At 47.3% G+C, this 24,707-nt stretch overlaps 1 protein-coding gene across 7 annotated transcripts in view; it reads left to right on the top strand.

Moving 5' to 3' along the window:
• The window catches only part of IFT43 (intraflagellar transport 43), a 44,796-nt gene that overhangs the window by 13,621 nt on the left and 6,468 nt on the right, over positions 1-24,707 (top strand). For all 7 annotated transcript variants that reach the window (XM_056346071.1, XM_056346074.1, XM_056346068.1 and 4 more), the window contains 3 exons: positions 1,808-1,875; positions 14,645-14,677; positions 15,184-15,230. In XM_056346071.1, coding sequence (XP_056202046.1) covers positions 1,808-1,875; positions 14,645-14,677; positions 15,184-15,230 — 148 coding nt within the window. The remainder of the gene's footprint in view (positions 1-1,807; positions 1,876-14,644; positions 14,678-15,183; positions 15,231-24,707) is intronic.

Below are 24,707 nucleotides of genomic sequence, written 5' to 3'. Positions count from 1 at the left end.
TGATCATTTCAAGCCCCCAGTCTTTCTCACCAAAAAGATGTGTTCAGGAGCACACTTGCGCCATTACAGAGGAACAATATCCTCTGTTTCGGATCTGCTTCATCTGGGGTTGACGTTCTTCCTACTTTCTGCCTCAAGTTCTTGCTTGCAGCTGCAATGTCCCTACCTGTCACCATGTTATGGCAATGCGTTCTCAATTGTAAATTATGCTGAGGTTTTGGAAATGTGAAAGTATATGAAGGTAAGTTTATTTACTTGACAAAAATGCATGTGGCATGTGACCTTATTGCTGCACTTTCCAGGCAACTAGCAAAGAAAAGCTATTTATCCTCAGCTGACAGTTAACATTGCCTTTCCTGTTACTAGTGCTCCTGTAGGCACTTCAAAAAGAATTACCTGATTTATTGCAAGAGGAATAAAAGACCTGTAGGTATATGTGAGGTGTTTGTCAGGGTCTGACAGACATTCAGGGTTGCCTGGTGTGTATGATCAATGGGAAGACGTTACAATATTGGCAAGACACTGGAATCAAACCCTTGGATGCCATGGAATCGTGCCCTGTGCAAAGACTGGGGCAGTCATTCTTGTCACCTTCTGATCTGGAGTGTCCTGCTTGAGATACTTTTGATCTGAAGGCTAGTTTTGATGAGGGAATTACGTTGCAGGTGCCATTGGAATGCCCTGGACTTGCCTTCAGCCTTACGACCCAGGTTCTTTGGTGACATTTGTGTAGCTCCATGCACCTTTGCAAGGAGTTGTGAGGCTGTGTGTTGGGAACGTGGCCTGCTGGCTGCCAGAGGGATGGTGTCAGGGCAGGAGGGAGGGGGGTTGTTTGCACGGGAAGGATCGGTGTGGGAGGGAGTGTGTTTTTGGGGTAGGGGTGTGTGTAATGGGAATGGGGATGTTTACGTGGGCATGCACACCCATATGTGGTGTGTTTTTCCCCTTTTTCCTGGGCTCTGGGTGTGTCCAGATCAACTGAATTCGAAATGCTCCTTTTTTGGCACTGTAGCCTCTTCTCTGGTTTGGCATCTTAAGAATCTGGGGGAATCATTTAAAGATCAGAAAACTCCATTCACTTGGGCCCCTGAAGGCTTCACATTCTGTGACATGGTCATTCCAGTCGACTGAGCTCTGTCCCCTGCGGATGAGCCCGTATAAGGAGGCTGTTTCCTGCGTTCCGTGCTCCCTGCCTGTCCCTCTGCCCTCCTGTGCTCCCTTTGCCGAAGAAAGCTGGTATTTTGGGACTGCAGCTCCTGCCTCATTCCTGCTCCTTGTTTATTTTCGGAGGATGACTATTTTTGCTCCTATCGGGGAGCTATGCAGGGTCGTGCCCCCTCCCTGCAGCAGGCAGTGGCTGCCCCTGGCAGGGTCTCTTCAATTCCCACACTCACAAACAATGCTTCTGCTTCAAGAAATAAACACGGGAGACCCCTACCATCAGGGGTTAGTTCAACCCCTTCCTCATCTGTGGCAAGAGGTAATTTGGCTTTGGCTCAGAGTTGACCCCACCACACATGCAAGGTCCTCTCTGTCAAATCAAAAATCCTCATGAGTCACCCAGGTCATTCCCGTTCTTAATAAAAGCTGTGGGAGCCACCTGTGTCCCTCCCGCCCCCCCCCCCCCCCCCCCCCCAATCATTCCAGCTTGGACTTCTTTGCAGTTACCTTTTTTCCCTGGTTTGGGACATCTTTTACCCAGTCATCTTTTCTCATGATCACAGGTCCCTGTAACCCATCTCTGGTGTCTTAATTGACTTTGTGTTGACTGGAGCTGGCTGTAATGTGTCTCTTCTCTTTATTAAAGGGTCCACCACCTAAACCCCCACGCCGGCAAGGAGGCTGGGCAGATGATCCTGTACTGGCATCTACCAAGTGAGTCCTCACCTTTTTCCTTACTAAGAGGGGCTTAGGCATGGATTAAGTGAACATCACTAGTTGGACTTTGCTGTCACAGGCATTGGAACGGTTTTTCTGGATCTTATAGATGGCCTGTGTCTCCAGTGTCATTGCAGCTCCTTCAAAGCATTTGAAATATTGCTCTTGCTTGGTTCCACTGGCTAATGCTCTTTATAAATTGGCCTGGTGGGGCTCAGAACTGTGTACATGTGCTGTCTGCCAGAGGCAGTGTATTCCTCACCTGGTACAGTAACTGGAAAGAGTCAAGAACATAATAAGCATGTTAAATGCAGGAACTGGGAGGGGAGGATTTGACTGGTTGCGTCCTTTCCAGGAGAGTGACACATGACAGTGCCCCACTGACAAGAATGCAATGATCAGTTCAGGATTTACTGATCAGCCTTGACAGTAAAGGTGAAATTTGTCAATGTGTATGTGTGTATGGGGTTATGGTATAATGGAGATGAACGAAGGTGGTCAGCGAGAAGAGATGGGAGGAAAAAAGTATATAAAGTGTAGAGTGTAGGTTGAGAAGCCTGATGTTTGTGAAGGACACCTAAGGGAAAGGAAAAATCTGGGCATGGTAACAGAATCGTTATGAAAACTAAAGGACAGTTCAGACTGGGAGGAGATGACTTCGTTTCAAGTTCTTTTGTTATTTTTCAAGCTGTAGAGTTGTGCTGGTGGTGTATTTCCTATTCACAGAGCTGAAGGGCTCAGTCATGGAGTGGTGTGAGATTGCTTGTGTACATTAAGGCCTGTAGTAAGAGTATATATGTTTGGACATATACTTTGGAGGCATTCTGATTTATGGAAAAGTTACATATTTTCTTTCCTGGAACCCCGAGAATTCTGGAGGGGACATCCAGAAACCTGTTACATGGTCAGTATTTCTTGGGAAGTGAGCAAGGCGGTCTGTATTCTGGGGTAGCCTTTCAGGAAAACAGTACTTTTCTGGGAAAATCATCATTCTGTTTGTCTCTGAAGAATAAATCGGCTGAAAATCTGGAGACTGGACTAAAGCAAAGGAATAAAGATCTCAGCCTGAATTCCTTCTGTTCCTCTCCAGTTTAACTCTGATAACGTTATTAGTTTTCATAGGCTGGGTGCAGCTAGAAGTTGCCATTGCAAAGATGTACCTACCTCAGGGTTATAAAAGAAATGCCATCAGTGATCCTGGATCTTCGTAGGACCCAGCAGAAGCTTTATGGAAGTGCGACAGCATAGAACACGGGTGAATTGCATTGTTTAGGAAAAATAAATTATGTAATTGTTGGCTAGGTGAAGGACTGGATTGGAGGTGATACAGTTATTCAGGGCTGTGCCTAACGTGCCCTGAAGGACAGTGCACAGGTTCCTAATGTAACAGCACTGTGCCATGTGCTAATTTAGGGTGTTTTCCACTGTTTGCCATTAGCCTCATGAGATAGATTTGGAGCAGTAGCTGTCAGTGGTGCTTCTCCAGCATCCCAGTTGCGTGGTTTACAGATAGAGCAGGTGTCTGGAGTAGCTGCTTGTATGAGGTTGGACACAATTCAGCTGAAGAAGCAGAACAGGAGATGGAGGGCTGCAGACCATTCCACCTGTGAGACCCTGCAGATGGAACACGAGGTCAAGATGTGTCCCTTGCTCAGTCATGCATACAATATCATGTAATACCTGACGGTATTCTTTTCATTTGTGTTAAGAGCCTTTATTGAATTAATTTTGTGAAGGGGAGGTTTGTTCTGCCTTTATTTAGTCATGTGAGGTACAAGGATTTTGTACAACTAGTTCTCCTGTCTTTTGTTTCCTTCAGCTGTGTATTCTGCCCAAGCTGATCTCTCTCCTTCTCTCCCTTAAAAAAGTCTGAGATGCTGGCCTGTAAGGCTGTCTTTGTGACACATCCCAGAGTAAAGCTTTCATGTGAAAAGTCTGAGTCATCGGCTGATGTCATGCCACTGTTGCTGTAGCTCTGTTGTTTCTGTTTTCTCAGGCTCTATCTCCCCACAGCTTTTCAAACAATTTGACTCACTTTGGAAGCCCATCAAGTTAACTTGCTCCAGTTTCAGTAGTGTTGCTGTAGTTAGAATGACATGCTTCTATTGATACATCTGATGTAGGTATAAGCACTTTTATGCCATTGTAACTGAGCCTACACTTGGGAACTGTAATGCTTTAAGTAATTTTGTTTTCAGAACTAACAGTGTTAAAATCTGGGATATTTTCGTTTTGTGGTTGTTTTTTTTTCTTTTTTTTTTTTTTTTTTTACTTAGGAAGGATGAGCAGAGTGGCTACATTTACGTTTTCTGTGTTGAGTAAATATATTGTGGATCAGATGGGATACTGCAGCCACTTGTGCAATGTTCTTGTAGCTGTTTATGTGTTAGTCTCTCCCCATTTGAAGTCCAGGTTTTTAGTTCTGTTTCTGACAGATTCAGCCAGTTGCAACTGCACACTTGTTGCTTTTTCTGCAGGGATAATTAAAGTCTTTTCTGCTGTGTTTCTAGTTCAGAGTCTTCTCAGTGTGGAATGATCACTTGAAATTGTTCTTTTTGTTTCCATTTTGGCACATGCTAGAGTAGAATTTAATTGACGACCTGTTTTTCTAACTTTGCTGCTCTGTCTTAGTCCCCTACCTGCCCAGCTCCTGTCATCCCTAGGTAAACTTGCAAATATTCTCACCATCTTGCCGATTCTTTACATCAGACTGCTGCTGTCTCAGACTGTTGTAAGATAGGAAGAGGAGGAGGGACCTTAAAGTTTTCCAGCCCGTAATTAGTTTTGAAATCTTTGCACAGATGGTGTGCAAGTAGGATAAAGTATTTTATTATGAGTTCCCATAGCATTTACAAGTGTCAGATATTTAAATTCCTGAGAACTATCAAAGTGCGGTTGTTTACTGCTAAGTTTTCAAGTGTCAAGCATGGAAAAGATTCCTTTGGACTCCCAGTACCTCTGTAGAACAGCTGTCATTGCTAGGAGTCCCATTTTGTAAATCTGGATAATGATGAAGGCTGTAGTTAAGTGTCTGAGCAAACACTCAGACTGGTTCTCTGCAATCGGCAAATAAACGGTGCAGAGTAGTGACAGAAGAATCTTTTTTCTTTGCTGATGGGGACCTCTGCATCTGAATCTGCTGTATTTATTGAAATTTGTACTCAGAGAGAAGAATCAGTCTCCATGAGAAGAGGCAGTCCCATTGCTGCCCCAGCAATATTCTGGCCCCAGTATTAGAGGAAAGGGGACCAGCCAAGAACCAAAGGCAGCCACTTGGGGCCTAGTACCCTGCTGAGATTACGTAAATAATAGTAATTACAGCTGGATTTGCTACAGAAGCAGCTCTCTAACCACTGGATGGAGCCCAAGTGCCATTCTGAACGCTGTGCTGATGTCCTTAATGACATCGGTGTTGACACTTGTGACAAGCAAAGCAGAGGTTTATTGTCAGGTTATCTCATGCATCAGAAGGAAGAAACACAAAGTGCCTGCCAATGGGAAAAGGAAAAGGGAACTCAGTTTTGCATGCTGGTGAGGATTTGACACAGGAGAGGTGCTTCCAGGGTCCGTTTAATCCCAGCTTCTGCGGATCTCATCTATCTGACTTTCCTGATAGAATTTCTTCCATTTTTCTCTCTATTAGTATCTTCATTTCTTTGCTTCTGTCAAAAATTAACTATCCCAGCTGAAACCAGGACAGCTTCTCGGGACACTTCCAGTTTACTTGGGTTCTTGATCCCTCTGGTTTTGCAGTCAACCCCTTAAAATTCATACAGTTCTGCAGACAGCAGCTAGGGTTGTTGTGGAAAAAAAGCACAGCTCGTTTCAGGTGGCCCTGCAAGCAAACACGAGTGCTGCTTTCAGAAGGAAGTTCCTTCCAGTGCCTGCACATGTACCTCCTTTCTTCTACAGGGATCGTGGCAGTTTAGCAACAGATGCTCCAGCTGCAACTAAAATGTCTTCTTTCTGGCTGATAGGTTATACAGAGTTGGAATAATCAGGCTTTGTTTAGGAAAATGACCATGCTGAAGTATTTTGGAACAGAAGTGGTGGTGCAGTGTCCAGGAATAGATTTAACAGGAGGCAAATATTAAGGGCCCGTAGGAAGGGAGGGGGGATGCAGTCAGCGTGACCTTTAGAGCAGGGTAACCCAGCCTCTGTGTAGATACCATGTAGGGCTCCGGGGGGTGGGCAATGATGAGATTGCACCCTGGAGCTGGTGGAAAGTTATTTAAGAGATTAAGGGGGTTTATGATTCAAAGTCTCTAGAGGTAAGCAAAGTTAAAAACCTCCTGTTTCAAAAATACGGGCTTAAACTATCCTGTGGTATATCTATACGAAATGACCCCTGAGAGTGCCCGTTTTATAGAACCTGTAGCCATCCCTGTCTTGCAAATGGGAGTAGTAAAGTGCTCATGAGTTTCTCTGTCTGACATGGTAGGGGACGCTTGTGTCATTGCTTCTGCCCTCCGCTCCCCGTCCAGCAGTGCCGAGGTAAATCTCAGGCTGGGCTTCCCTGTGACACTGCCGTGTCAGCAGCCTGGCTGCGGGGAAGATGGCAGGCTGACCCTGCATCTTGCAGCCATCTGTGGGTGTCCTCAATGATGTGAAGAGCATAGCCACAAAGGATCAAGGCTGCCAAGTGAGGGGGCACAACTTAGAAGGAGAAGAAAGAAAAGGAAGTCTGATTAAGTTTTGTCTTGAAGTGTCTGTTTTTGGGTTTGTCCCTGCATTGATCTGCAAGGGAATGAGGCAAGTAATGGCCCCTTGGGGACCTTCAGGACTTTCCTCTCAATGTCAGCCGTCATTTTCAATCACCCTCTCCCTCCCAGCCATTAATTTTGGCCCAGGATCATGGGGACTTGTCCATCTATCACTCCTAATTGACACTAAATGATCTGTCAGTTTATTGATGAACGGCAGGAGTGGAATTGTCACAATATATTTTACTTTCTAACAACTCCTCCTGACAATTTTACCTTGTCCATCTCACTCTCCTCACATAAATCTCCATTGGCCTCTCATTCCTTCTCTTGGGCTGATCTGGTGCCAGCCGCCTCCATGCCATCGGCACGCATCAAGGACATCAAGATGGCGGTAAGCTGCAATGTGCAGGCCCAGGGTGGGTTTTTTTTTTCCTCTCCACCCCCCCCCACCTTTTTTTTTTTTTTTTTAATAGGCTGGATGTTCCAGGAATGCTAACAGGCTCTTGTCCTCTTGTCCCTCCATGTCATTGCTGGGGTGAGCTCTCCTTGGTGTTTCTGTTTAGACTGAGTAAAGATAACTGGCAGAAAAAGGAAAGTCCCTAAAAGACAGAAGAGTCACCTGAGAATCCCTCAGTACCATGGCTGTGATGGAATTTTTTTTTCCTTTTAATCCTGCTTAGTGTGACTTGCAAGGGTTTCCTGCAAAGGGAAAATGCTAGACTTGTGCCCATTCCTGTGTCTTTGCAGTGCCCAAAGGAGCCTTTTTTCTTGTTTTTTCTTTTTCTTTTTCCTTCTTTCTTTCTTTTTTTTAAGCTAGACTTCTGTTTATATTGTCTCTTTTAGTTAAATTTTCTTTGACTTCTTTTTCCTGAAGGACACTGGGCAATGGAAGAAGGATTTCTTCCTTCCTTCCTTCCTACAATAGTAGGGTTGTAGCCTCTTGCTCCCCTAGAAAATGAAGCCTGCATGACAAAAACTGAGCAGGAGTGTGACGTTTCTGGTAGCAGTCCATGTAAGCTGCTGAGGTGGCAGTGTGCTCAGGGTGAAGTCTCTTTGATCTTTTTGATTGAGGACAAAGCATCTTCCTTTCTTAGTTCTATTATCTCCAAGGAATTTACCAGCAAATTCAGGGGATATTATCCTTCCTGTCCCAAATACTTCTAGTTTAAAAAAGCAAAACCCTCATGAAAAAGACATGCAACTTGCAACCCTTTTGAGTCTGTCAAAGCCAAGGCTAAAAATTTGTCCAGCCTTTGTAGGTCACCTCTAATTTGGCTGTGAAGTCTAGCTTAATGCAGTTTACCTGTGGAAAGAGACCTAAGATGACCTGATCTACTTGCTTGGCCCTATTTCCCCCTCCCCCCATCCCCCTCCCCATATAACCCCTCTACTGTTCTCAAGTTCTTAATCCAAGTTCTTAAAATATCTTCTTTCAGAAGCTGTTGCTCTCAGATGACAGCACAAGGTGCCATTTAGCAATAAACACCTCGTTCTTTCTAGTGTTTTTCATTGAAATGGTTTCAGTGAGGCCCATCACAAGTAAAAAGTCTTTGGCCTGTTTCTTCTCTGTTGTGGGCTTTGAAGGAAAAAAAAAAAAGGAAAAAAAAAAAAGAAACATCCTTAGATACTTTTTCTTTGCATTCTAGTTCTCCTTTAGCAGTCAGTTCTTCCATGTAACCATGAGGATCAGAAGTGTGCCCTTCCCTTTAAATGGAAACTGAAATGCTCCTGTAACCTCAAGAACCATTTGGTGTGAGAATTGGCCCTGGTGCTTACTGGAGACCAAAGATGTGATCTCTTGGACAGAAGCCCCCGTTCTCAGGGACCGAAGATGTGTGGTGGATACCTCTAGAAACTGCAGCGCTGTTTTCCCACACAGCAGGAATTTGTATTGAGTGTTGTTGTTTTTTCTGTTGCTCAGCAGGAGCTCTGAACAGCTCTGCTGGTCAGCTCTCCACCAGTGAGTGAGTGGGGGAGCCCTGGGAACATCTATTATGGGGATGATGCAGTGAGTAGGCTGAGGTTCAGTGACCCCTGTGAACTCTCTGTCAGCTTGTTCTTTCGTGCCAGTTCCTAAAGTCCTGCTTTCCAGAGCTTTCCTCCTTTGTTGTCTCTGTTAAGAAAGCCCACGTATTAGGACGTGAGGAGAAACACCACCACTTCAGGCTATAGAATGGTTAGTGCCTCACAAGCCCATTTTGGCTGGAGCTGGCTAGCCGCAGCACCTCAGATCCCGCTCCCAGAGTGTGCCCACTCATCCCAGCATCTTTCTTCCTCCAGTGTCATGCTCTAGGGCAGTGTGTTCAATGTGTGGTCCAGGCAGCCCAGGGAGCCTGTGAGGTATCAGAAAGTGGAGAGTAGGACCATGACAGTTTAAAAAAATATGCGTCTGCCCAAAACCCTGTTGTGGAGCTACAGATAGCCATGTGCCACAGGGCTTGGATGTGGAAGGCTGTGAGGTGACATCCAATGACAGAAATAAAGGCTCATGGTAGTCCTCGCTCTGCTGAAATCAATGGCAAAACTCGCCTTGATTTTAGGAGATGTGAAGATTGAACTCCCCGATGTAATCAAGGCAAATCTGGTTTTTCCAGGCTGCCACAGTCCAGGGAGAGAGGGAGGAAACTTAAAGTGGTCAGAGCCCAAAGGAAGGTGGTGCAATAGCTGAGAAGACACCCTGTGGTAGCGCTTTTCAGCATAGGCTGCAGTTCTGGTTTACATACATGTTTTTCTCTCCCCGTGCCTGAGCAAACAAGCAGTGACCAAGACCCACGCCTGGAGAGCCAGGAGAACTGATCACTGAGCGCTTGTGCGTCATACTGGATGTGTAACTTGGTTGTGCCTTAGGCTATCGAACAAGCTGCAACTCGTTGCTCACCACCCACTCGCTGTGGTGATGGGCACTCAAAAAATACTTGAGCAAGTGAGTACAATGTCCTTTTAATCTTCGCCCCCCCCCCCCCCCCTTCCTCCCTCAGGCCTAGACCTGAATTACAGTCTGTGCCCTAGAGGCAGAAGGCTTCATGTCTCACTGCGGGCTGAGCCTTGGCATGGAGGTGGGCGCGGGTTGGGCTGGGGCGCAGGGGATGGATGCCGGCCGGTGCGGGGGTTCCTGCACACACAGCCCACCTCGGCTCCCCCCTGCATCGCCCAGCTCTCTCAAAACAAAACAAAACAAAACCTCTCTCTGAAGGTCTGGACCTTCCATCTCTTTTAGCAAGAGGGCAGCTGGAGGTGGCTTTTTGGTTCCACGTGATTCATGAAGAGCAGTGGGTCGAGACATGCCAGGCAACACGGTAACAGGCGGCCGAGGCGAAATCCTCTCCCGCTGCCAGGGCCCGGCAAAACACCGAAAAGACCCTTCGGTCTCACCTAGCGGCGGTGCGCCCCCCCCGGTGCAGCCCGTGTCCCCGGGGCAGCATCCCCCCACCCCCCGGGGCAGCCGTCTCCCCGGGGAGGCAGCCCCCCGCCCGCGGCAGCCCAGTCCCCCCCGGGGCAGCCCCCCGGCAGGCTGCAGGGGTGACCGCCCGCCAGCAGCCGCCCGGCAGCGCCGCCGCCCGCCTCCCTCCCCGCCCGGCGGCGGCCCGGCCCGGGGCCGCGGTCTCGGCGGGCGGCGGGGGCCGGGCACGCGCCGCCGGGGCCGGCAGAGGGCGGCCGCGGCCCGGCAATGCTGCGGCGCCGGCGGCCCCGGTGAGCGCGGAGCAGCGCGGGCCCGGCGGCACGCAGGCCCCTCGGCGGCGGGGCAAAGCGTCCCGCAGCGGCGGCCGGGCCGGGCTCCCGGCCATCCCCCTTCCGCGGCTGCCGCCCGCCGGTGTCAGCGCAGGCACGGCTGGCCCGGCGCCTCCCGGTTCTCTCGACCGAGCCACCGGAATTGCTCCTGCCGCCCGGCCTCACGCCTCCCCGGGCACACCGGAGAGAGCCTCGGACCTTGCGCGCTGGCCACCCGGCTGTGGCTCGGTGCAAGCATGCGAGTGTGCCCAGGGCTCTCCTCGGCTCTGGGCATTGAAAGATTTCAAGGACGTTTCCCCCCATTCATCCCAGTTATGTCCCCTGCTAAAATAGGTTAACGGTGTCTAATTAACCACTGCACATTGTCATGCTGCATAAAGATAGCATCCTGGCTGTTCTCTGAGCCCTGCTACTTTATCTCCATTTAGATCTCCGTGGTAGTCCATTAAATGAGAAAGAAACAGTTTAACAGAGATGATGTCTACATTAGAACTGCCTTTCAGCCTTCAGCACAGAAGCTGCAGGCAGCTCTCAGGCAGCTCAGCTGTACCTTAGTGGGGGTGGGGGGGGGAAAGCCTCGGTTTTGAGGTTAAACCCCCGTCTCATTCATGTGGAGGGAGGATTCCTGCTGGCCAGAACTGAGCAAAGGCAATGCTCAAGTGCAAGATCAGGTCTATATCCTCTGTTCCAGGACACAGCTAGGAGAGAAATAGGTGTTCTGTACCAGGAGTTACATTACATGGGGTTTGTCAGGGTCTTCTGCCCATTTTCTCAGCTATTCAACACCTTGAAATAGAGAAGGGGTCAGCAGCTGATGAAAACTAGAGGGAATATTCTGGGGTTTTGGTTATATTTGGGAGCACAGACAGCCCTGCGGTAGAAGGGAGATTAAACAGGGCTGTCCAGGTGACAGAGTCGGTCCACGTTCTTTGGTCCTCCAGGTGCAATGGGTTTATCAGAAGAAACGAAAGAAACAAAGAAACGGAGGTATCACTGTCTTACAGACACTGGCGGTGACTGGTGCGCTGTAGGCATTTCTGAGCACTGCTCCCACGATTCTGTTGTTTTGTTTACCCTAACTTGAGCGAGTGTATCTATAGTTCATAGAGAATCGTTCATTGTAGGTGCTTGTTGCTGCCCTCCTTGGGCTGTGCCTCCTGCTACGGTGAGCAACCAAACCAGGGCAGTGCACTTCTTGTTGCTGAGACCGTAAGAAAAGGGTAGGAAATCTGTCTGTGCTGGCTTGAGTTTACAGTCTGGTTTCTTCCATGCCTGCTTTTACTCGTCACTAGAAAGCTGTTCCCGTGTGGTGAAAGAAGAGGATGCAGTGTACTCAGGCCTGATAGTCCTGAAGGATGAAAGGTTGGTCTCAGAATGTTGCAATTGGCATTGGTAAACTGAGCCCGTTCTCCATCATGCTTAAAGCAGTGTGATAACTTCATGAAGAATGCCTGCGGGGCCTCCGTAGCACCTGGAGGGCAAAGAGGCAAGCAGGTGACAGGTTCTGCAGGAGCAGTATCTCCACATATAGCTTAGCCCTCAGCTAAGCTTATGGAATGTAGGGGCTCGGAGGTAGGGCACCTTTTGAGGATCTATTTATGACTTCCATAACTGCCTTGAAGGTTTTTAACCTTCAAGGACACAAGGCAAAGTTTGTCTTTTCTCTCAGGGTCCCATTGTTAGTAGATTTAGGTATGCAATTGAGCCAAAAAAGCAAAGGATTAGTCAGGAACAAACCAAAACTATTTTGTGATTTTTTTTTTCCTGCCAGTCTGAAACAAGGAATGAAAAAATAATTTGGCATCAAACACAATGAAAGGAAGCCTTATAAAAACCAGAAGGGAAATAGTAGGTTGGTTGATATCTCCTTTACCTAATAACTCAATCATTAAGGCCACAGAGAGCATAAAATACGCAATTCCTTCCTGTGCTCCAGAAGCTTCAGACTATATTTCCAGGATAGTTCTCCACCCATGAGCTTATCAGCTGGTTTGAAATGCCAGTTTCATCAAATAATGCTATTCCAAGTCATATATTAACAAACACATCTATAAAAGGCGGCTGGAAGCAGGTGTCTCACCTAAACCAAACAACAGTCATTTCTAGCTCATGCTGTAGTGCTGCTGGTATTTAAATGCCCTGTGTCACCCATGGTACTGTGGGCATGGGAGACTTGTGTCACCCACTGCCACCTTCAGACCCTGCGGCATAGGGACTAGGGTGTTCTCGGGGCGGGGGGCTGACTGCAGGGCTTTAGCTTGCCCTGGAGAGAGGAGGGAGCTCTCTTGGTTGACCGCAGAGTGTTCTAACACACCTGCGGTCTGGGATTAAAGGAGTCGGTACTATTCTCCCCTACCGGTTTATGAATTTGTTCCCTACATTACCGTTTTTTTTCCAATATAGTGCTGCTATTTCATAATGAAGTATTTGCTTATTGCCTTGAAGAAGTCCTTTCCTAACATAGCATGGAAAAGTTGAGAAAGGTTGAGTCTCAGAAGATGAGTGAAGCAGTCTCTGCCTCTAGGACTAACATATGACTGCGTTCCCTGCGGGCCATCTGGATATCTGTCATGACAGGGAGCTCAGGAAAAAGAAACAGAAATTGCTTACAGGGATAGCAGGAGTGACCCTCTCCTGGGAAGCATAAACATGCAGAGTGTTTCACTCCTGCCTGGGGACAGGAGATGAGCAAAGATGTAAGGAGTGTGAGTACTGAGGAACAGAGTGTTATTTGGGGCTGAGCAATTATCTAGAGTAACGGAATCAAGCTAAGAAGAGGTCAGGTTGCACCTCCAGGAAAACATCTCACTGTGCAAGGCTGTGCAAAGGCTCTGAAGACAAGGTGTGGGAAACAGTTCTGTGAAGGCAGAAGGGAGGGATGAAACAGGATAAATCTTGCATCATCTTTCTATCGCTGTCTTCGCAGATTCTGAACTCTGGTAAGAGCTGGTGGAAGGCTCTCTGAAGCCATCCATCCCTTCCCTTCTTCGTACCGTCAAGGGCTTTGCACAGAAAGGGCTTTGCACTACCACTAGGGAGAAGGGTGGAGCTGGACAATTATTCCTCTCTGGAAGAGCTCTTTCCTAAATTCCCCAGCTCCATTGCAGTTCTGCCTCTTCTGATGAACAGAAGGGTGCAGATACAGTCACCTACACAGCTGCGGTTCCAGTTATAGCAGTGGACATTACTGGGCTTAGATCACTGATTCAGTGTCACGTTCAGCTTCTCACAGACTGCAAGCTCCAGGGAGAGCAATGGAGTCAAGGGGCTTTCTTCTCTTCATACCTAGACATCCTCTTGTGCCCCGCTCCTTGCTCTTAGAAGAGTAGATTATTCACAGGAGAGCTCAGTGAGGACCACAGCCTGCTAGAACAGAGAGCAGGTGAGGAGAGGCCTGTCCCATCCCATGGAAATGCTTTGAGAGGAGCAGCGCAAGGCAATGAAGCAACTTCTCTTAGATCTTGGTGTGTCCTGGGACAGGGCATGTGGTAGGGGAGAGCCCCACATATTCTTTGTCACGGCACCCTGGCTTCAAGGGAGGGGAGAATATTTATTCCCAACACATAGAGATGAAACTTCAGTCTGCAAAATGGCCAAAGCAATCAGCGAGTGATGGAGTATCTGCTAAAAAGAAACCTGGCATTTAATTAACTTTTCAAAGTGCTGGTTCAGCAACCTCCATGTTTTACATTTTGAATATTGAACAAGCGTCCCTAATCGGGACTGAATTACTTCTGGGCTTGCTGGGGTGGAGAGCAAGGGAGCTGCCATTTGTCGTTGCCTCCCCCCTGTGTTGTTATTATGAACTCCTGTTAACTCAGCCAGATCAACCCTGATTTACTGCAGCGACAGCATGTCTGACCTGAACTTGGCCAGCTCAGGTGGGGCTCCTAACCTACAAAGGCAACCAGATAATCTTTATGCATGACCAGGGGGAGGAAGGACCTGTTGATCTCTCAGGGGTAGGCAGACAAAGTATAGCATCTTCTTTACTCCTTAACGTGCTGACCTCCCTACTCAGGTAAGGCAAGCTTTACCTGCTGATGATGGCAGAAAGGATGAAAAAATACCTGAGAAGCTAAAAAAAAAAAAGAGACACTCTTACTGTGTCTGGGTATGGCTGTCTTTCTGGACCCAAATGGTTCTGCTTTGATCTGATGCGCTCAGGGACTTTTTGATACATTTTAATGGTCACTCAGAACTCTTTAAAGGTATGATGTATTATTGGACCTCGTGTAGGAACTGTTTTGCACAATAACATGATATAAGGAAAGGTGCGATTTTAATTTTCTCTAGCCTTTTCTAAGCATAAGCCTTTCTTTGTCTTGCAGGTCAGGAAGAAAGCATGCAGAAGAAGTAGAAGAGTAAGTTCCCATTGTTGCTGAGACTTCTTGCACAGCTTTTACATCTGCTCTCATGGAGAAGGGATGTGTGACTCTAAGCACCAGTGCACCAAGATTAGAACTTCCCAAGGGCGCAGAGCCTGGCATGAATTCATGTCACGTGTCCTGGGATGGGGCAAAGCTGGTCACTCTGTAGTTCCCTGGATGTGGAGTAGGGTCTGTCACTCCCATATGACAGAAAGAAGGAAAAGTAGAAAGCAGCTGCTTGCCTCCCAGACACACCCCAAGCCTGACTGTGCAGCCTAGGGGGTTGTCTCAGGTACAAGGCATCTTGCTTAAGCATCCTTAAGCTGAGTTTTCTGCTGAGTCCAACAATGAGGGATATGAAAGAAGGTCGGTCTGCAGGCTAAGCGTACTTGGGACTCTCCCCCTGACAAGCCATGAGGCTTGTGGGGAGGAAGGGGACACAACAAAATGCTTTTCTGGGCTTGCAATTGAAATTATTTTTTCCTTGTGTTTTGCTGCAGCCATCGTCTCAGACAGCAGAGCCTGGAGGCATCAGATGATGGAGGAGGTAAGGTAACACCTACTTGACTGCAAGAAGTGCCTTCATGCATGTCTGGGGGTTCATCAGTAAAGTGAGCAGAGGCGTCTTGTAAGAAATTGAAAGGAAATGAACCACCCTGGGGGTAAACAAATGGGGAGCTGCTTAAGTCTCCCCAGCTGATGAGCGAGGGAGAAAGAGCAAAGGAGATGGAGAGGAGGGTGAGGAAGCGAACCTGTAGTCTGACTCTGGCTCTTCATTAACACAGAATGATAAAGCGCCTTTGGGAGGAAGGAAAGCGTCGATGATATGGTTTTCTTTGTGATTACCTACACTGTGGAGAATAGTAGGCTGGGGCAAAAAGAGAGCTAGAAGAGCAATAAAAGGTTAAGAGCAGGGAAAGAGATCACTGCTGTCCCCTAGTTTAGGTGATAGTATGCTCTACTTAAAGCCTCTCGTGTTTTATGGTAGCATCCTTGTCTTGCTTCCATCAGGACGAGTGTATGCACCACTCTCCTGGGGTCTCTGTCATGAAGCAATTGCTAATACAAAAAATCCACTTGCCCTAACCCAAGATTGTATAGATCATAAGCTGTACATAGGCACTGGTGGGTAATCCCATCTCATCCCTGTACAGGCTGCTGTGAAGTCTACTGGACTCCTGACTTAGCACTAATTTTCTTTATAGTGTATATCACCTGCTCTTCTAGGACTGGATAAGCCAAGAGAAATCTCAGGAAAAATCCACAGTATGAATTTTGAGATGAGCACTGGAGAACTGTGGGGAGCATAGAAATTCATTAAAGTCTCTAGGAGCTAGCTCAGTTTTCAAGGGCTAAGAATTTTATACAGTCTATAAAATAAAGTTGCATCTGTAAAATATCACCAAGCATCAGAAGAATTACCAGGAGTCACAAAGGATCAGACATCAGTATGGTTAATGAGATTAAATGAAGACTTATTTGGGTCTTCCAGACAGATTAAGCATTGCAACATATGACTGCCAGAAGTGGCACCTTTATAGCATTGGCATCTTCAGAATAGACTTAATTTTCCCCCTGGGAAGTTTCCTGGGCTTCTTAAATTTCAGCGTATGTCACTGAGGCTGATAGTCTGTTCTGAACAGCTCTTTGACTGTTTGCATACATGCTGTCCTTCTTGTTGAACCCTGGTCTTGTACTCAGAGTATAATAACTGTCTTTGCTAACCAGGCATAAAAATGCTTGCCACATGTTTGCGGTGCGTGACTTTTAATGGTCCAAGACCTTGGGTAATAAATACAGAATAGAATTGATGCAGAATGTGGTATGAAGATATGGCAAGTCCTGATACACTTCACTTATTTATCTGTGCCTAGCCTGTGGTTAACAGTTGACTTTGGATTGTTTGCAAAGCAGAGTTCAGCTTTGGATTACATCTATGTGTTGGAAGAAAGATCCCACTGATCTGATTATGGTTCCTACCCAGGCAGTTTCTGGTACAGTCAAATATACGGGGTTGTGGATCTGATTTGCATGTGGAAAATCTCTGAATGGATCAGTGCATTGCATGCTTGTGGTCTTATTTCTACAGAGAGATTCAGCAAGCTCTTCTGGGAGAGGAGTGTTCCATATGGGCTCAGCAACTGCAGTGAAGAAAGGTGGCATATAAACAGACTCCAGAACCTGAATAAAATTGCTTTTTTGAATAAGCAGAGACACAAAAAACTGCCCAGTGTGGAAGGCAGGGAGCAGCATGCTGTGACTGTGCAGTAAGTTGAGCTGTATCAGCCTCCCCTTCACACAGAACTGCACTTGAGCTTGTATCCTTAAGTGTAGCAGTGAAGCTCAGATTTTAAACATACAAAAATCAAGACATTGGTGTATGGATCCCTAAGGATGGGTCACGGTTATTTTGTGCTGCATAATGTGTTAGCTTGTGCACCTTAATATGAACAGGCGCAGTTGTGTAATGATTGCTGCTGTCAACCAATACATTTGGATCGCTTTCCTTTAACCTATTAGAAAGCTGAGCTGTACCATTCCATTAACATTGTTTGTCCGCCATCCAACCTTTTCATTAGAAGAATGAAGGACAAAACAATATGCCCTTAAAAAGGTGTTCTTGTGTATTTGAAATGTGCTCAGTTATGATCATTTATACATCACTAACACCCCGAGGCTCAGAATTTGGAGTCCATTGGAGAAAGTGTTAAAAAAGCATAGGGCCTGGAGAGAGCCCGGTTTGGCATATGGAGAATGAAGGGAAGGGTGTATGTCCAAGTGGAGACTTTGGGGCTTGATGTGCCTCTTAGTTTCAGAAATAAAAGTAGAATTCTCTCGCTGCTCCTAGCCGTTCACCCTGTGCATGAAATAGCATCTGATTCCCCATCTCCATGGGAGTTTGGGAGAGAAGGAGGTTGCTTCTCGGGCTGCGTGGAAAGACTGAGGTAATATGAGAGATTGTAAGTGGGCAGATCAGACCGGGACATGCATGGAACTATCTGGAATTTTAGCCATTCCTTACAGTTGCACAGGGAAACCCAGAAGGTGCAAGTCATCCATACTGTGCAATACAAACCACTGAAATACTAGCAGTGAAGTACCTTGGCTCAGATCATGCTCAGAATTCATTTTCTCTCATCTATATTTCTTCTTCATCAAGGCTAGTCCAGGACAAGAGAGTCACTTTAAAGAGGAGCCAGTTTTGAGTTACAGGAAAGCAAAGACCTGCGTTTGACTGAAAGCACTGTTTGCTCCTGTAAAGCTTCAGGCTGGAAAGACCGTTTTAAAAAAGTGCAATGTCTCTCCAGAAATAAATAGCTCTGGGGTGTCTAGGTGATGGATATCGGGGTTTCCTACAGCACCTGCTGAGAGCTTGGTCCCCATCCTCCTGAACACACACCGGTACCTGCTAGTACAGAGGCACAGCAGATGGGTAATGCACCTCTGCCAGGTGGGTGTGTGTCCAGCTGAACCTTGTCGCGGGGGCACCCAGTCCCTCTGCGTGGTGGGAAGCCTGCTTTAGCAGGATTTAATGCATCACAGCTTGAGGAATAATAAACCTTCACAAGCAACACAAAAGTGTTTAATTCCTAAAGGACAGACCTGGTTGAGTCACTTTTGGCCAGGGGCAATTGGGGGCTTAATGTTGTGTATGTAGCAATCTGGGCAATCTGAGAGAGAGGAGTTTAAGGGTAATTGCTCAATTTTCTGTCCATGTCAACAGGGGAACTGGGCGGCAGTGACTGAGCTCTGTATGGCAGGGAGACGTGTATGAGATGGGAGACGTGAGACTATTGGTAGAATTTTAAAAGTGCTATCTGCAGAGCACTGCTTCCTTTTCTGTAGCAGCCAAGAGCTTCTCCCAAGTGCAAACGATTCTTTGCCGTGTGGTGGGAGGGAAGATAGAAAAACCAACTTCACGTTGAAGGGCTTTCCCCTCCCTTTGCTTCTTTCTCCACGGGGGCGGTAGAGTCTCTGCTTCAGCCTTGGGTGTTTCATTTGGCTTTACTCTCTGGTGTGCAGCTACAAAGGGCTGTTTCCTGTTGGGGTGAGAAATGCTGGCACCCTCCTTGCTCCACACCCCACCCCCCAACGTCCCCCCATCAGCAAACTGCTTTGTCACTTTGGCTAAAGGTTTCTTTGTTGTTCCTTTCTGGCTCACCAATTCTGCACTGTTGAGCTGCACAACCTCAGGTGCCTGTCTCCTCACTACATTGCCCTTGGATTTTTCCCCTCCGCACTCTATGGGGGCTTGTTAACTAACGTTGTCGTCTCTCTCCCAGCTGTCTTCCCCCATGGACTGTTGTCCCACCTGCAGGAGTCCTTTCCCTCTTTCTCTCTGTTACCCTTGGAATGTGTAGCTCCTAGAACAGGGCTTTTCTTGGAGGATTGGGATGTGATGTGTGATCCTCTGTCTGCTGGCACAACGGCTTGTTATTTTAAACCAGATAGTGTGTGTGAATGGGACAGTTGATTGAAATGAAAGCCTGACTATGCTACACAGACAACCCAAACCTGACCTGCAGGTGAGGAAAGCTGCCAGGAGACAGTCACTAGATCTGTGCCCTCAAGGCAAACCCCCTTCCTGCCTGCTGGGAAGCCTGCTCAAGGAAGGAGAGCTGACGATTAGACCTCTCTATACAAATGTCAAACCTCTAGAAGGACTTCTTACCCTTCTGGAGTGTGCCAGCAGCTCCTTTGCATTTGAACAGCATGGGATTCCAGGCTGTGTGCACAACAGAGGAGGAAGTGGGCATGTGCCACAGTCCCCACATCATTCTGAGTACACCGTGTCTGTCTTGTCTGTTAAGTGGGAAACAGCCCTCACAGGATATTTGGCACCTGGAATTCACAGCCATAAAATATCAAACACCTCTTGAGCTGCGTGCTAATAAACACCAATGATAAAATTGCTCCAAACTGAGCTGAGAATAGAATGCAGTGTGGGTTGTTGTTGGCTCTGTCATTCCCAATAAAGTTTGCCAGTTGTTTCCCCGGTGAGCTGCTGCTCTTACAGAGCACACCAAGTGCTGGTAGATTCCAGGTCTGAGCTGCAAGGACAGCTGCATTGGCTGAGCATGAGGGTAAGAGAGGGGGGGGAGTTTGCAGGAACAGTCAGGGATATGGCCAGCGGATGCTTCGTAGGCTCAGGAGGCAGTGGTGGAGTGGTTTGGGGAGAGCTAAATGGTCACAAAGTTCTGAGCGTCAGTGGAGACAGAGTGAAAAACATGGTGTTTTGGAAGTGGCTGAAGAGAGGGGCCTGGGACAGGGAGTGACAGTGTCTGCTGAGTTTCTGGGATTCTGCACTGCGACACTGTGTGTGGCTCTGTCAGCACCCCACAGTCCTCCCCTTGGCTGCTCCCCTAACGCGCTACCCCGAGTCTCTGTGCAAAGTCAACGAAGGGCAGACTCTGCCCAGCCTGATGGTTTCCACTGAGCTGTTGGTCCAGACCAGTTTGAACTCCTCCAGTGACTGCTGGCATTGTGATCTAGAGCCTCTGGTGTTCAAGGAGAGCTCCATCCTGACAGCCACAGTGGGCAGGGGGGAGCAGGGAGTATGTCCCAAGGGGTATGTCTGAAGCCCTGTTTGAAGCAGCAGACCACTAGCCAAGGGGCAGTGGGCAGGTTAATTGAAAGGGAGCACATGCAGCTTCTTGGGGGCTGCAAATGGTGGTCTGGGTAAGCACCTTCCATCACTAAATTCCGTGATATGGTAGATACACAGTCATATTGGGTCTGTGATTGCTGAGTCCATAAGTGTAGTTGACGGACTAGGTTTACCTAAAATACCCTTTAAGAAAAAGCTCTTGAAAGATGATTACAGAATTGAGACACCATCATTTAAAACTGCCTGAGGCAAACTCCTTTGAAAATTGCAGCAGTGGAGGGACAGAGAGAGAACCGCGTAGCCCTTGATTGTAGTGTCGTTCCCTCAGGAGCCGTCCCCCCTCCCCCTCAGTTTCTCATCTGATATGAGAGAGAGCAGCAGTAAGATTCTTCATCTGTCTTATGAAAATCCGATTCTGAGTGGCTCTGATCAAACCCGTCTGGCTGTCAGCAGCGCTGGCCTTGTGTGGAGGGAGGGAGGCTTCTGAGGAGTTGCTGGATGTGGAAGTGTCATGGGTGCTGCCGATCAAAGAGGCATTTTTTAATAAATATATATAAGAAAAAATAAAAAACCTAAGGATTTAGCATAAAAGAAATGTAGTTTGTCTTGTTTTTCCAGTGTAACATGAAGAGGATGAAATAGAATCAGACACGCCTGCTCCCGAACATACTTCCACAGGAGCATCCTGAGAAGCTGCTTTCCCTGCCACAGTAATGCTCTAATGCAAAATCACTCACTTCCAGCATTGTTGAGGAGGGTTTTGTGTTTCTGAGTTCACCAGACCCTCCCTGGGCACCTCATGCCTTCTTATCTGCTGCCCCACCACCTTCTGAGTGTGTTTCAGCAGGGGAGTACTGCAAAGGAACAGGGAACAGCCTTTGAAAAACGGAAAACAGATGTTACTGAAAAGGAGGGCAGGCACGGTGCTCTGTCAGCGGGCTGCTGGCAAGGCTAGGAGGTGTGTTACCACTCTTAAATGCTGATAACCTCAGGAGTATGGTGGATTCCAGGTCCTGAGGCTGGCCTCCAGTCTCTCCAGTCTTCTGCTGCTGGTGAACAAACCTATGCATTAAGAGATTCCTCATCCTTAAAGCCACCAGTGTCTGCTCTTACTTCTTGCACGCTACAAAGCCATGGATTACTGCCTGTTGGAGCCCTGCACTGAGCCCCGCAACTCACCTGACAGGGCTGTTCTGTGCCCTGTCTGTGCTCACACTTCCCAGGGGCTGAAACTGGGCAGGGGCTTTGTGTCAGCAGCAGCCTTGGGAAGGAACAAATATGCCTGATGCCCGTCCCCAGCAAGCTCTCAGGTGAGGAAGAAGCCATGCCACGCCAAGCACTCTGTGAAAGCACAACGCTATCGAAGCAAATAGTGTGTCGTGGACCAGGCAGCCTCCCAGCCAGCCATCTACCTAGCTGACAGTATCATCAGAGCTTGGTGGCTGAAGAAAAAACTGTTTTGTCTGATGCAAGGCAAATGCATAGTCTTTTAAGGCAAGGCTAGAGGGTCAGCACTGAACCTGCTGCGTGGCCTCCCCTAGGTACTGTGAATCCTCTGGCTCACTGAGTGACTTTTCCGAGCAGCTTGGCCGGGTTATGCTGTTACCATTCCCTTCTCAAATGGGTGATTTGGGATGTGGGACACTCGGGTTATCTTTTGCTTGTCTCAGCTTTTAAGGCAGTGCCCTAGTAGCTGTGGTACTGCCTGCTTTTCACTCTGCTGTTTTCATCTCCCTGCCGGCTGATCAGGCAGGTACGCTGTTCCATATTGGCCGACTAGTAGGGCAATTTCAGTCAGGGAAAGGCATCCCTATGAAATTAATGTCCAAGCATCCAAAGAAGTGTTCTCTATCCTCTCCATTTGCCTGCTGCTCTCCTGAGAAATCTTCCAAGAGGCTTCAAGCTTGTTTGTGTGTTCAGCAGAAGCTGTCTGTGTCCCTTGTTCCTTATGTTTTTTTGAAGATTTTTTTTGCCTGTTGCTTTCCACTTTTTTCTTTTCTTTTTTTTTTTAATTCTCCATTTTTCCACTTAGAGAGAAAAATTATTTATTGCATTGAGATGCGCTAATTAAAGCCATTTTCTGGTATTTGGTTACTGAAGTGTTTGATGTCTCTCTGACAAGACCATGAAATGCACGGAGTGTCCACAGGGACAGAATTTGCTGAACACGGTGCTTTGTAAATGAGGGGACACAGTGTCGCAGCAGCTCATGAATATGAAACGCCCATGATGCTACCTCAGTGGACTTGGGAACACAGATGAATCCTGTCATGTGCTAAATGAGACCAATTTCTTTCACTTAACTTCATCTTCAATCAGACCTTCTTCCATTTGCCTGTTTAAAATTCCCCAAACGTGATGCAGAAGGTAACAGCATTCAGTAAAACAAAGTTTTGCAGCAGCAGAAATACTGTAATTATTTCAGTTTTACATTTTATGAGCAAGCAACTTAAATGAAAGTTGGTTTCATTCTGATGCCTGTTTAGTGGCAGGGGACCACCTGCTCCAGATGCTGCTACCATCTCTGCGTTCGCTGGATATGGTGGTGTGTGGACAGGGAGGGCAGCACGGGCGCCACGGCAAGAGTGTCCATTCAGAACCGGCCTTGGAAATGCTCACCCAGTGGGGGGAAACAAATCAGGCTATGTGAGATGGAGTCATTTTTTTGGGTATCAGGTGTTGGCTCAGGAGACTTCAAAGCAGCTCAGGGAGAAAGTGGCAACCACAGTGCTGACTAACTGCAAGCCTGACCTGGGACGTGGTTTCTAGGTCCAGCTCTGGCACTTATTTATTGCCTGACCTTGAACAGATTCTGTCTGTCCCGACTTAGGTGCTGTCTTGTGTCTAACAGAACAGCTCTTTGGGGCTAGGACCAGGTCTTACTGTGAGCTTACAGGATTGTAAGGGACCCAGCCTGCAGGTGTTGCTACTAAACCAAAAATCAGCTCTGTGTGGGAGGGGAATTGCAACTCACCGGTTTGCTGGAGCAGCTGGGTATTAAGGTGGTGCAGGTTCCCCCACCTCCTGTTTGTTGCTTTCTGTGGTTGTCTTCCTCAGCTGTCAGTAAGTTATTTGCTAAGAGGCAAAAAAGGTGATTGTTACTGCATGTGCTCTAATATGAACGCGTAAAAGCCTTCCTTTGATTTTGACTTAAAAAGCTGTTGTTCCTTGCTTATGGTTTGGCTACCTGCATGGGTCACCCTCAGTCTTCCCTCTTCATCTTTTTCTTCCTATCATCCACACGCTTCTGCTTTATGCTGTTGGTGTCTTGCCATAACTTAGCTATGAAGCTAGCTCAGTCCAGGTATTGTAATAAAAATGCTACCCTTATATGTCGGGACTTAGATGTTCTGAGACCATCAGTTTGGTGCAGTGTAACTCCCCTGTTGGTCAACGTTTGGTACTGGTGTCTCCTCCTACCCCACCGTAAGTTCCGCATGGATACCCTCATTTTGGTTTCATTCTTTGTTCACTCTGTTCACCATCATCTGGGAGATGGAGGGGGGTTTGCATTTGTCATCTAGCATTTGGTGCTCACTCATCGTTCCACATCTCTGCCATGAGCAGTTTCTAAAGCCAACATCTTGTTTCTTTATGGGCTGAGAAATCCATGAGGAAAGGTTTTGTGTTACTTTGTTCCCAGTCATTTTGAGCCATAAAGAGAATCCTTATCTATTTTTTATACCTGTTTTAAGGTCACTGCAGGCACTGAGTTTTTGTGTTGCCCTCTCCATCTTCTCTTGCATACACTCATTTCTTCTGTTTGTAAAATGCTACCTGATGTGTCTACCTATTCTCCCCTCCCTTCAGCTGAAATGAATGCAGGGTATTCCCAAATGCTCATTTTTAGGAGCGCTCACCCCGGGAATGTTATCTCCCATATGAAATAGAGACTCAGAGGAGTTCTGTCTGGGGGAGACTGGTTGAGGGAGGTGACATAGGTCACAGCACTTTGCAGCACAGCGTTCAGAGGCCAGCTGGGAGACCAGGGTTGGTAAGATGGTTTGTACTCAATTTGATCCCCTTTTAAATACTTTTTACCAGTAACTCAACTTTTATTTTAATGTATCTTTACTGTTAGTATCACAGCAGTTTGTTCTGATTTCAAAGTCTGCAGGAAAGGATGTGGAAGTGGGAGAAGAACAGCTGAAGCTGTAAGATTTTCACGTTGCTTCTGAGATTTGCCTCCAGTTTTGATTAAAATTTGTTGATTTTAAAGACAATATGGAAGCTGCACTCTCCTCCAAAATGCAGCTGAGTTAGGCAACATCCACCACTATCCGCCCCCCCTATAACTAGGCTGCAGAGAATAATTTTTTGTTTCCAGGTTTTGAAGCTACCCCTTGTTCTCAGCTGCAAAAAAAATTCTTTTTGCGAGGCACAGGCCATTTGTTCACTTCATTGCAGTGACCTGGT

This window comes from Falco biarmicus, chromosome 7, assembly GCF_023638135.1.
Source record: "Falco biarmicus isolate bFalBia1 chromosome 7, bFalBia1.pri, whole genome shotgun sequence".
NCBI lineage: Eukaryota > Metazoa > Chordata > Aves > Falconiformes > Falconidae > Falco > Falco biarmicus.
The sequence above is the reverse complement of the archived record's forward strand: the minus strand, read 5'-3'. Positions and strand labels throughout refer to the sequence as shown.